The sequence below is a fragment of the Solanum tuberosum genome, unplaced genomic scaffold, assembly GCF_000226075.1.
Source record: "Solanum tuberosum cultivar DM 1-3 516 R44 unplaced genomic scaffold, SolTub_3.0 scf00537, whole genome shotgun sequence".
Taxonomy (NCBI): Eukaryota; Viridiplantae; Streptophyta; class Magnoliopsida; order Solanales; family Solanaceae; genus Solanum; species Solanum tuberosum.
The window spans coordinates 255,078-271,979 of record NW_006239451.1 but is presented as its reverse complement, the minus strand read 5'-3'; the positions used below and the strand labels follow the sequence as shown (position 1 = coordinate 271,979).

General features: G+C 35.0%; 1 protein-coding gene and 1 long non-coding RNA gene across 2 annotated transcripts in view; one reads left to right on the top strand and one right to left on the bottom strand.

Annotated features, from left to right (window-relative positions):
• The window catches only part of LOC107058506 (probable H/ACA ribonucleoprotein complex subunit 1), a 28,268-nt gene extending 24,874 nt beyond the window's left edge, over positions 1-3,394 (bottom strand). Inside the window, exons 1-2 of the mRNA XM_015304307.1 lie at positions 3,346-3,394; positions 2,849-3,219 (exon numbers count right to left, since the gene is read on the bottom strand). Coding sequence (XP_015159793.1) covers positions 2,849-3,219; positions 3,346-3,394 — 420 coding nt within the window. The remainder of the gene's footprint in view (positions 1-2,848; positions 3,220-3,345) is intronic.
• Positions 3,395-11,986: 8,592 nt separating this feature from the next.
• LOC102601128 (uncharacterized) lies at positions 11,987-16,414 on the top strand. Its single transcript, XR_368743.2, has 3 exons — positions 11,987-12,406; positions 13,023-13,260; positions 14,982-16,414. It is a non-coding gene; the product is annotated as an uncharacterized lncRNA (long non-coding RNA).
• Positions 16,415-16,902: the final 488 nt, after the last annotated feature.

The following is a 16,902-nucleotide window of genomic DNA, read 5'->3' as shown; positions in this document are numbered from 1 at the left end:
AGTATATGGGGACTATGTATTCCCAAAGAGTAAATGTTTTCACATTTAAACAACAAACAAAACTTTGATTTCCAAAAATTAAGCAAGAGAGGAAACTTTGATTTCCAAGAGGAGCCTTTGAGCTATGTTTAGAGAAATTATCTCAAATCATAGAGTTATGTTTTTAAACATATGGAGCTAGTATATTTTGGGAGTAGTATTAAGCACCGATATGGGGGAGAGTTCAGAGAACTCTCAGCCCCCATAAACCATGTAGCCACCATGGGTAGAAAAGGGTCATACTTTTTAGATGATTCCTTAGTGGATTTTTAGCATAGCTTAGTGGATCCACTTAGTATTCAGGTTCTATACCCTCGGCAAGGTATAAGACGGCCCTGGCAGCGTGAGGCAAAACGTTGTATCATCACAATAGCTATTAAATGATGGTTGTCGGTTAGAGAAAATCCCACAGAAGTATTTTTTATTCTTATATACATAGAAGTAAATTGTATTTTTATATACATTTCAGAGTTGACATTGTATCTTTGGACACACATAGAGTCATTATTATATTTCTAAATACACATAGTTGTTATCCTTTTTTCAAAAAGATTTTCTTTATATTGCACTTGTTTATACTGCTTTATAATGAAATGAGTTCATTTTAGTTCAGTTTAGTTGAGACAACATTTGTTCTTTCAGTTCCTTTCAAGTTTATGTCTTATTTAGTATTCCCCTCGCATGCTCGTACATTCAATGTACTGATGCCATTTGGTCTGAATCTTTTAATGATGAATATACAGGTATCCATGATCAACACCCAGCGCATTGTTGATTCTAGTTGAGCTTCAGAGTTTGTTGGTGAGACTTTTTTGCTTCTGGAAGATCCCCTTTATATTGCTTTAAATATGTTTAGTTCTTTAGGATGTCGTGGGTCTTGTCCCGATGTCCATCTCAGTTGTTTAGAGGCTTTATAGACATTCAAATGTTAGTTCTTAAGTCTTTCTGTTTCCTATTTTGATGGTTGAGACTTAAGTTGTCACTTTGGCCAGTGAATGTTATTTTAATACATTCTAAGTTTTTATTGAGCAGTTCAGTTTACTTTTTAAAGTATTTATATCATGAGTAAGTCTTCCGCTGAGTAACTAAGCTAGGCCAAGGGTTCGCTTGGAGCCAACAATGGTTCTCGAGTGCCAGTCCCGCTCAGGGTATAGGCTCGGGGCATGACAACCTATATTATGACGAAATCTTAGAGATACACCTTAACTAAACTAAGGTCATCTTACCCCCTGAATCCTTTTTTCTGTAATTTTTTACACCTTTTTGGCTTACGTGACATTCAAATATCTCCCACACGCCTCAACTGTGTGGAGTCACGGGGTATGCCACGTAAGCCAAAAGGTGTACAAAATTACAAAAAAAATGAGTTTAGGGGGTAATAGGACCTTAGTTTAGTTAAAGATCTATCTCTGGAATTTTTATCATAGTCTTGGGGGGTACTTGTGCCTTATCCCTATATAAATAAAAGGAATAATACATAAGTATGCCATTTAACTTGCCTTTAGTTTGCATCTATACCCTCCAACTTTGGTGTGCACAAGTAGACACTTTTAAATTTTTAAGAAGTTGTAGACACATGTGTCGTACGTAGCATAATACATGTAGGGTACCACGTTGGATGTGAATTTCCACGTATAACGCCAAGTAGAACATGTGTATCTTGTTATTCAGTTCTATACAAGTTTAAGTACCTACTTGTGCACACCCAAAGTTGGAAGGTTTTGGTTCCAGATAAAGTCATGTTAAAGAGAACATTAATGTATTATGCCTAAACAAAATGATGATTCCTTAGGCAACATTTTGAACTTTATTTCTTATAAGAAAGATAAAAAAAATGTCACCTTTGAGTTGTATGATTCTTAAAATTTAGAAGAAATTAAGTTCTTCTAAAAGATTTTTCCTTTCAATAGACCCTTTAACTTGACCTCATTTCATATGTATGTCCTTCAAATTTGGGTGTGTACAAGTAGACACTTAAACTTGTATAAAGTTAAACAAATAGACACATGCGTCTTATGTGGCATCCTACATGGCGATTTGTGTCTTATGTGGTGTCATAGGTATATTTTGCCACCAGGGACTCATGCACACCCAAAGTTAGGGGGCATAAATGTGATATGAGGCAACTCTGGAGAAATTTGAAATAGGTACACTGTTTTCAAGAGGTCTTCACAATTATTTTTTTTGTTTTTCTTGTTTGAGTGGCCTTTTCATTTAATTTTCTTTGAGATTTTATATTTAGATTTTAAATAATTGAAGGATATTAAAACTAGTCTGTTTTAAAAAATGCAAATCTTTTATATCTTTTGACAACTTTTTAATTTCTACAATATTTTTTACCTAGTGTCAGTCAGATATATAAAAAGGACAATATTTTTGTCAATGAATTGAAGGTGTGGGTGTTTAGGCGTAGGATCATTGTATACTTGTGTGTTGTATGTGCTTCCTATTATTGATGAATTGATTGGTTATCCATTTTGTTGTTGTAGGCTAGGGAAAGGCCTAGGCCCCGATCTCCCTCGATCCCTATTTTGAAATTATAATTTTATCGTTTGAATCATGGACTCTCTTGATCATCGTTGAATTAAAAAATATTCATTACTATAAATAGTTGAATTGGTCAAGACATGACTAGAATTACATCATGTTAACATTATGACATTGTATCTAATAATAAAAGAGTTGGCACAAGGAAAATGTTTAAATAAGAACCATTGGTGAAATAGCACACATGAAAAATAGTTATTTGAGCAAATGGTGGAATCAATTGCCACCACCACCATTGCCCCATACTCCTCCGGCACCAAACCACTACCACTATTTTGACCACCACCACCGCCGTTTTCTCCCCATCTATGACCGTCACCATATCCAATGCCAAAACCAGATCCTCCATCACTACCTCCTCCTTCACCACCACCTCTACCGCTGCCTCCACCACTATTTTCACCGAAGTCGTGACCTCGCCATATCCTATGCCAAAACTAGATCCACCATCACTACCTCCTCCTCCTCCTCCACCATCACCACCACAACCACCAATTAGGCCCTCTACAATTTGGAAAAATCCATCATTTTCACCCGATCCATGACCCTCGCCAAATACAAATCCATCACCAAATCCCCCATCACTACCTCCACCACCGCCGCCACCACCACCACAGCCTCCACCAAGACCACCTATAATTTGGTTGAATTAACCATTGAAGTTAGGTAATTGGGTAATAATGGATATATTGTAGGGAAGCTTCCTTGCTGAGGAAGTTTGCACTAGAACTCCCTAAACAACAATTAGCATCGCCTCACATCTAATCTTTGTAGTATCTACTGTTAGCACTGCACACAAAAATAGCATAACTTCGATTAGTGGCACAACTATTTTATCTTATTTACCCAATATTATATCGCAACTAAAGAGATTCAATTAAACCCCTTCCAATAGTTAGCTCCACTTTTAACAACCACAACAAGAAATGAAATTTTAACTGACGACTTTTTTTAGCGTCTCAGGTAGCCACCAAAAAAAAGTAAGAGTTTTTGCGAAGAATGCGCCACAAAAAATATTGAAGTGAGCACTAGTCATTGTTATGACTTCCGTTGTTAGCTTAAAATATATATGCATGGTTTAAAATTATGTAATACTATGTAACTCGTATGAAGTTCTCTAAAACTATATTATTTTTAAAGTATCTATCTGACATGCACTTATTATTATTTTTTGAAAAGATCAAGCAACCATAAATTTGAAGTAGAATGTATCTTACTTTGCTTTCATGGCCTTTGTTTTGTGAGGCTAAATGCTCACCATGAAAATGCTAAAATATTACTTAGAATGTTGTATTAATTAATATTTGAGATACTATGAAAAATAATAATAGATAGGTAATGGCATGGTTAGTGGCTATTAACTAGAAGTACTATTAATCAATCTATAAATATTTGCAAAACGTAAAAACCAAAAAGAAAATTGAAGTGAATGTATACGTAGTTGAACATAAATAAAGAAAAGGGAGTTAATAAATTATGTCTTGCATTTTTATTATTTATTGGAAGTATAAAAAAATAATACTTTCTCCGCTTCAAAATATTTATCGAATTTGCTATTTACACGTCCCTTAATAAACATTAATTAGGAGGGTATTTGTCACTGAGATTTTGATCATAGTTGTCACGCCTTGACCCTACACACTGGACGTGACCGACACTCGAAAGGGAAATGAAAGAAACACTCCTTAAATACTATTGTCTATTTATTAAGCCTCTAAATCTATGAGGGATGTCGGGACAAGACCCCTGATCATCCTAACAAAACTGAAATAATGGAAATAAATAAGGGATCCTCCGGAAGCAAGGAGGCTCGCCAAAGCAAACTCAAACTGCTATGGTATCAACGAAGAGCCTGTTGATGACCTTGATCTCCCGTATCTGCATCATGAACGATGCAGGCCAAATGACATTAGTACATTGAATGTACGAGCATGTAAGGGGAAACATTGAACATAACATGAAAGCTTGAACTTGGAAAGAAGGAGTCATACTCACTTCAACTCTACTCAACTCAACTCAACCTCAACTCATGGTTACTCAACTCAATGCAGTATAAAAACAACAATAAAGATGCAGTTTATATAAATCATTTAAAACAATAAATAACAACTCAATGTATTTTAAAATACAATAATAACTCAGTTTGTATGTAAAGATACCAAATAACTCAATTTGGGAGATTCTCTAACCGACAACCATCACTATGAGCTATGTGATGATATAACATTTTGCCCACGTTGCCAAAACTGCCTTATACCTTGCCGGGGTATAAGGCATCCTCAACTAAGTGGATCCACTAAGTTGTTCTTAAAAGTATGACCCTTTCTACCCACGTTGGCTACATGGTTTATGAGAACTCTGAGTTGTATGAACTCGTCCCTATATCGGTGCACAATACTGCTTTCAAAAATATACTCAGCTCATATGTTTAAAAACATTTTCTCATCCTAAAGCTTTGAGATTATTACTCACAAGGTTCTCTTAAAATAGATTATACTCAAAAACTCCTTATGAGCTCATTTGGAAATCTATGTTTCCTCTCATTTTAAATGTAAAAATATTTACTCTTGGGAATACTTAGGTCCCATTTATTCATTTTGAAAAATGAAATTCAACTCTCCTCATACTCAAACTCAAGTACTCAAGTCTTAAAACAGTTTTAAAAGGTTAGTAAAAGACTTCTCAAAATGACTCGAAAGAACTCTCAAAAACTTTACTCTTAACTCTTCCTTGAATTTGAAATTATGAATTCAAGGGTTATGATTCATGTTATGAAGGATCTCTCAATGATTAGATCTATTTTAGAGTAGTTATAATCAGAAAGGAGTAAAGGTACACCTTAAAGGAACTCAGACGGGTCAAACGACAGAAACACGACGGGGGCAGACAACCCTGGTGCACTGAGTGGCACATGGCACCAGCCCCTAAACTTCAGAGGCGAAGTTCTGGCACACGACCATAAATTTTAACACATGATGAGTTAGGAGACCTATAAGATATCAAAAGAAAGATCTCTGAGTTCTCTTTCCAACATCACCGAGTTTGCTAATTTTCGATCTAGTAGGAGGAAGATATGTCCATTTGAAGTCGGGCTAACCAATTAAGGAAAGTTAACCAAAAATATGAGGGTTATTTTGGTCTTTTCCTTATCCAATCAGCTTAAAACAAATTTTAGTAATATTCTGTGGACAAAGCTGATTTGGATCACTTTTCCTAAATCCAAATATGCTTAGGGTTTTAGAAGAGAGTTCATCAAGTCATTCCTAAGTTCTTTTAAGTTTTGTGTCAACTTCAAATGATCATAACTTTTAGCACATAATGATTTAGGAGATTTATAAGATATCAAATGAAATATCTCTGAGTCTTTTTTCCAACGTCATCGATTTTGCTAATTTTCGAGCTCGTATGAAGGAGATATGCCCTTTTTAAGTCAGGGTGTCCATTTAAGGAAAGTTACCCGAAAATAGGAGGGGTATTTTAGTCTTTTCCTTACCCTCACTTAATTTAAGCGTGAATTACACCCAATTAAGGGTCTAAACTTGTTAGAATCAGTTTCATTCATCCCCAAAAGCATTTAGGGTTATAGAGAGAAGATTCAAGAGGAGAAAAAGTTCAAAGTTTCAAGCGTTCGTTTAAGAAATTCAAGATTTCACCAAGAACCTAGTTCTTTCAGGTATGTAAGCTTCCATAGTGTTGGGTTTGTTCACCCACACTCCAATCATGACTTTCTTTTGCCAATCTATCCATAATTATTGAGAAATTTAAGTTCTTGATGAGTTCTTTTGCGAATCTATCCGTAAATTCCGCATGAACTCCATAAATTGAGTATCTTTGAGAGGAGTAGTATCTTCAAGTTCTAAGTCTTGAGTATTGAGTTCCTAATCCTTTTGAGATTATATTCCTAGTAGTGGGACTACTACATGTTACCCATGAAGGTCCTTGAGTTGAGTAGTTCATGCCCGTAATTCTGCATGAACCCTATTTTGAGAAGTCTTCTGCAAACCTTTTCAACACTTATCTTAAGACTTGAGCATATGACTTTGAGGAGGAGAAGAGCTGAGTTCATTTTCTTTAAAATGATATATGGGATCTAAGTATTCCCAAGAGTAAATGTTTTTACATTTAAGAAAAAAGGAAACACCGTTTTCCAAAAGAGTTTTCATGAGCAGTTCTGAGTACCATCTCTTTGAAGAGAAAGATTTTTGAGTAATAATCTTAAAACAGAGAAATAGTTATGTTTTTAAAAACATATGAGATAGTATATTTTAGGAGTAGTATTGAGCCCCAATATGGGGGAGAGTTCATACAACTCACAGCCCCTATAAACCATGTAGCCAACGTGGGTAGAAAGGGTCATACTTTTTAGATGATTCCTTATTGCTTTTTAGCATAGACTTGTGGATCCACTTAGTAGTTAGTTCTATACCCCGACAAAGTATATGATAGTTCTGGCAGCGTGGGCTAGATGTTGTATCATCACGTAGCTCATAGTGATGGTTGTCGGTTAGAGAATCTCCCACATAGTTATATTGTATTTTATATATACAAGACGAGTAATGTATTCTTCAATACATTGAGTTGTTATCTTCTATTTTAAAAGCTTTTCAAATATTACATCTTTTCTTGTTAATTTATCTTGAGTTGAGTATCCAGAGTTGAGTATCGTGCGTTAAGTATCTTATTATTGAGTTCAGCCCTATTTTGTATGAGTTGAGTATCTTATTATTGAGTTGAGCCATACTTTCTCTGAGTTGAGTTGAACTATGTTTCATTGAGTTGAGTTGAGTGAGTTGAGTTGAGTTAGTTGAGTTGAGTGAGTTGGGAAGAGGTTAGTATGTTTCTTTTCCATCAGTTCTAGCTTATGTTTATGGTTTAGAATTCCCCTTACATGCTCGTACATTCCATGTACTGAGCCATTTGGCCTGCATCAGTTCATGATGCAAATACATGCATTCAGTATCATCAACAGGCGTTGAGGTCGTGTGATATTCTAGTCAGCTTTGGTGAGCCTTCTTATATTTCGGAGGACTTCACCTTTAACTTACAGTTAGTAGTTTTGGAGATGTCGTGGGTCTTGTCCCGATATCCTTCTGTAATAGTAGAGGCTTCATAGATATACAAGGTTGAGTAGTTTTCAGTATGTATCTTCTTTGAGTTGTTTTTTATAAACTCTGATTTTATCTATTGAGTATTTTTTTTCAGATCATTGTAAAGATTGAGTAATTGAATTTATTTTAGTTTTAAGCTTTTGTATGCTTGAGTTAGTCTTCCTCTTGTCGCCAGCCAGGATAAGGGTTCGTTTGGGGTCAAACAATGGTTCCCGAGTGCTGGCCACGTCCAGGGTGTATGCTCAAGTCGTGGAAAACTTGGTATCAGAGCACAAAGTTTAAGTGTCCTAGGTTGTCTATGAAGCCGTGTCAAATAGGATTTTATTTATAGTTGTGAGGCCCCCAATTCTATAAATGAGGGACTACAGACATTTAGGAAAAGTTTCCCTTCTTTCATACTCTTAATCATGGAGTAGAGCTATATCATAGAGACTCATTCTAACTCGTGTGTTCTTATATCCATTTGACTACCCTTCATACTAGAGGTGGTTGAAAAGCAAAGTCAGTTCTTTATCGATGATTTGCCCTTAGAAAAATTTTGAGGAAGTTATGAGACTCTAGAGGGTCTTGAGAGAATCCCATGAGTGAGTTAAGTGTTGAGTTTCAAAGGAATGCTCTCATGTTCACATGAATCGTATGTTTAAGAAAAATGCGAGTTGTACTCTCTTCTCTTAGCCTTGTTTCAGCTGAGAACCTTATGAGGAGGTATGTTTAAAGCTTGGGTAGTATTTTCATCCTAAAAAGGTAGCATGAGTTTCGAAATTATAAGCAGTAGTAGTGAAAGTGCCCAGAGTTAGAAGAAAGTATACAGAGGTTCAGTAATCTATGAAAAGGAGATAATGATGGGGCAGATTATGTTATTGCAATCATGCACCCAATCAGTTATAAGTGATGAGTTCCTTTATGAGTAAAATAAGGAATAATAATGTTGTAGAGAGTTCTTGATAGAAGGAAGAGAAATAGTTACTAGTCATGATGAGATAGAGTATATTTTAACCAAAATAGAGTTGATATCAATGTGCCATCGTGTTAGAGGAGACTAAATATATGTGTTAAATAAGAGAACTGAGCGAGGCAAGCCGGGAAGGGGCTGAGACTTAGGATTCGAAGACCAAGTCAGAGACTACTAGACGTCTCGCAGAGCGACTCTCAACGAGGATGTTGAGACTGTTCGGAAAAAAAAGTTTTTTTGGCTTAATCCGCCTTTACTAAAGAAAAAAGAGTACACTTGTACTCCGAATATTCATGAAGTGATAGATCTAAGCTAGGCTTATTATTTGTTTGAGAGGGTCATGATGTTCCAAAGATTATAAAACCGATTAAGTAATGAGGTATAATAAGTGAGTAAATAGTACTTAAGTTGTGAGGATGTAGATCATTTTAGAGATATGGGATAGGTTTGTAGCTTCCAAGTGTCGGCTTTAGACCTAAGGGGGAGATGATAAGCTGAGAAAGCAAGTCCAGTGTTGAGAATATGATAGTAATGAGCTCAAAAGAGTATGGGAGATATCTTTTCAGAGGTCTTTTAGTAGTGGAGTGATGTTAGAAGAAGAAGGTTAATGTTCTTATCGTGATAATGATGGTGTGATAATTCCATCCAAGGTTATAAATAAGGAGGAAGAGGAGGAAGAGGAGGATGAGGCTTTACTATGAGAAATAGTTAAATAAGAGCCCTTAGTTGGTCTCGAGTAGTAATGCAGGAAATTCTAGTTGGTATGGCAGAGATGATAAAGGAATCAGAACTTCTTAAGAAGCTGGTTAGTAGTAGTCCATGGAGATGTTAGAGTACTAAGCTTGAATGTGTATTTTTAAACATGAGGTAGTTCTTTATATGAGCACAATGTTGATTAAATGTGGTGGTAAAGAGTAATATTATTGGGATGGGATTCTCTATAGAGAGGTATAGAACCTGAACCTTGGGATTTAGGTTAAGCTTGAATACAACAAGAGCGTGCCATTAGACTCAGACCTTGGCAAGAGAAGTCATGTACCCTTATGGGAGGTATGAGTTGCAGCCAATGAGGCATGGTATTCCTATTCTTACTTCATGCCTAGATTTCCTTTGTCCCAGATAAGGTAGCTTCAGACAGAGTGTGACTATGCTCACAATAGCATCGTTCTTGACTTAGGTGCTATATGAGGTCCTAACTCTTGGTATGAATTAGTCCACCCTGTGTTAGTAGGCAAGTTCATGAGTCAGAAGAGATAGTGAGAGTAACCCCGTTCCATTCCCATTCCAGCTGTCATTCGAGGACGAATGATCCCAAAGGGGAGATAATGTAACACTTCAAAAAATTATTGAGCTAAGACTTGAACCATTCTTCGTTGTAGATTTTACCGAGGAATTTAAAATTTTCTTGAGTTTTAAGGTCGCTAGGTGAAGCACCTTCATTTCCAAAAATAACTAAAGATAATTCCTTCAAGTCATTCCTAGGTTCTTTTAAGTTTTAGGTCAACTTCAAACAATCATAAATTTTAGCACATGATGAGTTACGAGACCCATAAGATATCAAAAGAAAGATCTTTGAGTCCTTTTTCCAACGCCACTGAGTTTGCTAATTTTTGAGCTTATATGAGGGAGATATGCTCGTTTGAAGTCAGGTTGTCCAATTAAGGAAAGTTACCCAAATAGATGAGGGGTATTTTGGTCTTTTCCTTACCCAATCAACTTAAAACGAACTTTAGTAATTTTTGGGGACAAATCTGATTGGGTCAGTTTTCATAAATCCAAATACGCTTGGGATTTTAGAAGAGGGTTCATTCAAGTCATTCCTAAGTTCTTTTAAGTTTTAGGTCAACTTCAAACAATCATAAATTTTAGCACATGATGAGTTAGGAGACCCATAAGATTTCAACTGAAATATCTCCGAGTCCTCTTTCCAACGCTACCGAGTTTGCTAGTTTTTGAGCTTTTATGAGGGAGATATGCCCTTTTTAAGTCAGACTGTCCATTTAAGGAAAGTTACCCAAAAATAGGAGGGGTATTTTAATATTTTCCTTACCCCCACTATTCTAAACATGAATTACACCCAATCAAGGGTCTAACTGGTTAGAATCAGTTTCATTCATCCCCAAAAGCATTTAGGGTTATAGAGAGAAGATTAGAGAGGAGAAAAAGTTCAAAGTTTCAAGCGTTCGTTCAAGAATTCAAGATTTCGCGAAGCATCTAGTTCTTTGAGGTATGTAAGCTTCCATAGTGTTGGGTTTGTTCACCCACACACCAATCATGAGTTTGTTTTGCAAATATATTCATAAATATTGAGCAAATTAAGTTCTTGATGAGTTCTTGATAAGTGTTCTTGAAGTTTCATTCTTAATCTTGTTTTGTTGAGGTTTTGAGGAATTCTTGAGATGAAAGTTGGTGAGTTTTACTATCGAACCTACATCCAATCATTAAGAAATCCTATATATCAAGCCATGATCCTTAAATTCATAATTAAAATTCAAGGAAGAGTTAAGAGTCACGTGTTGAGAGTTCTTTCGAGTCTTTTGAGAAAGTTCCTTTGATTCTTTTGAGGAGTCTTCTACAATTTCTAATAACTCGTTTCAAGACTCAAGTAAGCATGAGAGTGAGGAGAATGTATTCATGAGTCTACACTATCAACGAGATCCTTCATATCATGAGTCATAACTATTGAATTCATAATTCAAATTCAACAAAGAGTTAAGAGTAGAGTTCAAGAAAGTCTTCAAGTTCAATTGTGAATCCTTTGAGATCAATTATCAATTTGAGCTTAGTTTGAGGAAGTAAGTATGAGAATGAGAAGATTCGTATACATGAGTTCCATATTGTTATGTAGACCCTTGAGTCGAGTCGTTCATGCCCATAAATTCCGCATGAACTCCATAAATTGAGTATCTTTGAGAGGAGTAGTATCTTCAAGTTCTAAGTCTTGAGTATTGGGTTCCTAATTCTTTTGAGATTATACTCCTAGTCGTGGGACTACTACATGTTACCCATGAAGGCCATTGAGTTGAGTAGTTCATGTCCATAATTCTGCATGAACTCTATTTTGAGAAGTCTTTTGCAAACATTTTTAAAACTTGTTTTAAGACTTGAACATATGAGTTTGAGGAAGAATAGAGTTGAGTTCATTTTCTTTAAAATGATATATGGGAACTAAATATTCTCAAGATATGAATGCAGTTGTTAAAATTATACTTATAACGATCAACTTTTTATCCCGTCGTTAAAGGTTATTATTGTTAGCTCATTATTAATGAGGAAATAATATTTAATTGTTAAAAAGCACGATATCCGGTTGTTAAAAATTAATTGATCAATAAAACGTGCTCAAGTTTTCCTCTTTTTCTTTTTCTTAACCCACCCTTCCTCTTCCAAAACAAAACATTAGCAGTGCAAATCAAAGCGTTAGGGTTACAATTTGCATCAAATCTGATCGCAGACCTACCATGAAACTTCCTTCTCACAAAACTAAGTTCAATATAACAAAAACATCTCAAAACTGAAAAATAAAGACACCCTAACTGATTCACTTTTCTCGACTCTAAATACAGTTGCCCTAACTGCGTCTATCAGTAGCCCTAGCGCTCAAAAAATAAATCTGATTTTGGGGGAAACACTCAAACTCAATCCTTTTGAAGAAGAGGGGGCGGATTGAGTCAACCATATAATCGGTGTGGGTGTTATCAACCCACTTGAATCGATGTATAATTGAGCTTAAGATGCAACAAGATATCTAGAGCTTCAGGTAAGATTTTTTTTTGCAAACAACTAGCATAGTCGTTGATTTCTGTTCCATATATAAGGACTAATCTAAACTTCCTTCCTTGCATCGCTTGTAACAGCCACATTCTCTGAAATTTAACCCTTTCATATGTTCTTTAGAACATATTTATAGGGTTATGATCACAATTGTTTACTGACATTATTGATTTCAATTATCCAAACTTAAATTTTTAAAATTTTGGGTTTAAGAAACAAGAACTGTGGCAGAGTCGATTTCAATATGCAATCTGTATATCATCATCATCATCATCTATTCCATTGCTTCCAACTTGTGTTATTCTCCTTATGTTTTAAGAAAACAGTTTTTTTTCTTCTATTTTTTTTTCAAAAGATTAGAGTGTTACAAGAATAAATATATTGCCTGAAAATTCAACAGTGGTTGTGATGGTGAAAGCTTAACTCTTATTTGTATTTTGTTGGGTGCGGATAACTATTCAGTTTTAGGAATCTGCTTGATGTTGGAGCTTTTGTTTTACCGCAAATTATTAGTGGCAAATGAAATAAGACATCTTAAGATATTTTGAACTTTCTTTTTATCTTTTTTGTATATCATTGAAGTGAATGACTCAATTTTTCAGCATGTCCCTGCATTGTTGCACTATTGTTGATTGAATCTTGCCTCAAATTTGAATTTTTTATGACATCAAAGATCTCTTCCAAGTCATTAGAAGCAACCACTTCACCACTTAAAGTGAGGTAGCAACGTTAAGCGCGCTTCATTGTCTGCAAATGCGACAACAATGGAGAGATCACTCTTTAGCCAGAAGCTTGAAGCGAGTCGGCGGGAAGTTGCTTATGTTCTTCGTCAAACTCCATGTATTCTTCCTCCTTCTTCTCCTTGGTTGTTCTGCTGCTTCTTTTTCATTCTTCACAGTTTTCTCTGTTTCATGCTTTCATCACAGTTTTCTCTGTCTTTTTTTATCCTCTGTTTTAAAATTTATGTTATTTCTTCTTTTCACTATTTCAATGAATCAAGCACATAGGTTCTTGCTTCATACGTTAAGAAAAGTAAGACCTCGTTGCTATTTTAATTTGTGCTTTCATAAACATTGGTTATATAAAGCTATCTATTGAGTTTGTGGTAGCTGCTTGATGTTGGAGATTTGTTTTATTGAATTATGTGTTTCCAGTTCATATCTTGCTGAACAATTCATATGATAGTTTTTTCCAGTTCATATCTTGCTGAACAATTCATATGATTAGTTTTTCCAGTTCATATCTTGCTGAACAATTCATATGAATAGTTTTTTCCCAGTTCATATACTTGCTGAACAATTCATATGAATAGTTTTTTCCCAGTTCATATACTTGCTGAACAATTCATATGAATAGTTTTTTCCCAGTTCATATACTTGCTGAACAATTCATATGAATAGTTTTTTCCCAGTTCATATACTTGCTGAACAATTCATAATGATAGTTTTTTCCAGTTCATATCTTGCTGAACAATTCATATGATAGTTTTTCCAGTTCATATCTTGCTGAACAATTCATATGATAGTTTAATCCTTGTTTTTCTTAGATATCTCAAGAAAGTCTAGAATAGTGGTCTTAAGTGATCATTTTATGTTTTTGGACCAAGCATATAAAAAGAATATTGTATGTCGATTGATTTGTTCTTTCTTTTACTTGAACGTTCATGCCTCCTTATCATTTCTTTCGACTATTTTTTTCAATAGAAAATTTCTAAGTATTAGTTCATTGCTTGGAAAATATAGAACATTTAAATAGTTAATTACTTGAAAGTAACCTATTTTTAGACTTACTTAATTTTGGCCAGGTTTAGGTTCCAATGCGTGCCTTTGACTCAACTTACATTAAATATTAGTTTCAGTCATTTTAACCATTTTGTACTGTTGCATGCTTTATTGTTATGAATCAGGAATCAACAATTGAATGTTTCTCACAAGGAGTTTAATGTCTAATCTAGTTCACCCATGCTTGAAAAATACCATCTTTATTAAATTAAAGCTTTTCTACAAAGTCAGTACAATATCCTCTAAGAATGTCGTGATCTGGACTGGAAGACATGATGAATCTATCAGTAATTAGCTGAAAGCAATTTATTTGATATTTTCTGCCATAGAAACATGTAGTTGGATGATGGAGCTTGTCTAGTGCAAAAATTTAGGAAGGTTTCCCATTTCAAAGTTGTCCACAACGTGTGAAGTTGATATACATTTTCTTTATGGATACCTAAACATGATTTTTCCCTTCCTTTTTTTAAACCAAGGGCATTGGGTGTTGCCCATGACATTTTTATTGATTACTATTGAGTCTTCCATAAAAAGATAAATTAAATTCTAGATAATTTTAAAATAAAAATAATGTACTAGAGGGAAAAGACAGGTTTCTAAACATCCAGGATATTATAATGTTGTCCTTGCACAGAGATGATCTAATTCCAACAATCTGGTGCTGATTTTGTCGTTCTTCATGCCATTTCTGGCATATATCTTAGCTCCAAGTTACTCATCATTGTGCTGTTTCTTGTTCTCCTTTTTATTACCTCTATTTCACTGTCTTTCTTCTGCTAGACACGGTTGGATTTCACTGCTATGTATCCGACTTGAGCACTTTCAGGTGAAACCTTGTCCTTCAGTTGTGTTGATTCGCCGATCTGGTACTTTTTCTTACATTAACTTGAGATTCTCTGTAGATTTTTGTGATTTGGTCTGCTCTTGTTAAGAAGCTAGTATGACTATTGTTGTTCTTCGGGTGGATTGTTCTTATTTACTCTGTCTTTTCCTTCTTTGTTGGGTTGTTTTATGCTTTTTCCTTGTGTTCTTACTTGTTGATTTTTAATTGATACATGAGCGGATTTTCAGGGGTCAGTTTTATGTATACCTTTCTCTGCCTCATACCTTGTTCATTTGGTTCTTGAGCAATAGGATGTGTATCTAATACTACACAACGTTTAAGTCCCAAATGGATAGATATGCTGCAAGAGTTTAAGGTATTGTTTTGTGTTGGTGACCTATGTTTTCCACTCAATGTGTATTGAGTTTGATGTTTACTGTCGTTGCATCTGTATAGTGGTAGCTGAATTGTCTTCTTGCCAAGTGCTTATGTATCTCTTATGAACATGGTCTGTTGTTGTATTTCCTGCGTACAGTTGGTAAAAAAACCTTTCTATGTGAATTCTCACTATCCATTTTACTCCAATTGAACTAATCTTGTTCCAATATTCAATAATTTAAGATTCTCTAACATAACAATATTTTTTCCTTTTTTACTGACATACAAACCTTGAAACAGACTCTTAGTAAAATATGGACCCTATGTATGTGTGCCCGACTATATTTTCTTCTTTGATGTGTACTACTATCTGTTGTGGCGTTTATTTTGTATAATTCATTTTGTTGTCTCTTTTTTTTACAATCCTGCATAGGATACATCCCTTTTAAGCTGAGGGTCTAACGAAAACAACCTCTCTACAATCTTAGGTATATTGTTTTTGTTGTTTGTTGTTTGTTGGTAAAATATATTCCCCTATTTATTGCATGCTTACAAATGTGTTTATCGGCATATGACCCTCCCAAAAATAGTTTGAGGGAGGTTAAGATTATATTGTCCTATGTTGCGCGGACTCTTCATATTTGCAGGCGAACCCGTCTCGACGCGACACTGGTGCGGGCGCGGGTGCGGGGTGCGTGTCGGATTCGGTCAATCCGATCCGGACACTTTGACCGAAGCCGAGAAAAGATTTGGGGAAGAAAAAATCAGTTTCCGGCTCCGGCTCCGGCGACGCAACGTAAAGAAGACAAAGTTGAAAAAGTAAAGAGAAGAGAAGAAAGAAGAGTTTTTTCTTCAAAAAATAAAGGAAATACAAAGTCTTTTTTTTAATCTTTCTTATATGTACACAATACATTTACCTTTGAAAAAAAGAAAGATCAAAAAGTCTTCAAAAAAAGTAGTGTCAGAAAAAGAAACATCCCATCAGCCATCAACTCCAAAAATCTTTTCATTCTCAGACGTTAGAAAAAGTTTTTTCAGTTAGAAAAATTTTATATATATATATATATAGTTTCACACACAATATCATATCTAGATCAAGGATCATGTCTCGCTAGATCACTTAATTCTTCCTATCAATACAAGCGCCTTAAGGATCCCGTCTTACTAGATCTTTTGATTCTTTCAATCAATACAAGCTTCGAACTATCGAAATACTAGAAATATATATAGATATATATAGTTTCACGCACAATATCATATCCAGATCAAGGATCATGTCTCGCTAGATCACTTAATTCTTCCTATCAATACAAGCGCATCAAGGATCCCGTCTTACTAAATCTTTTGATTCTTTCAATCAATACAAACTTCGAACTATCAAAATACTAGAAAAAAAGACGATATATATATAGTTTCACGCACAATATCATATCCAGATCAAGGATCATGTCTCGCTAGATCACTTAATTCTTCCTATCAATACAAGCGCTTTAAGGATCC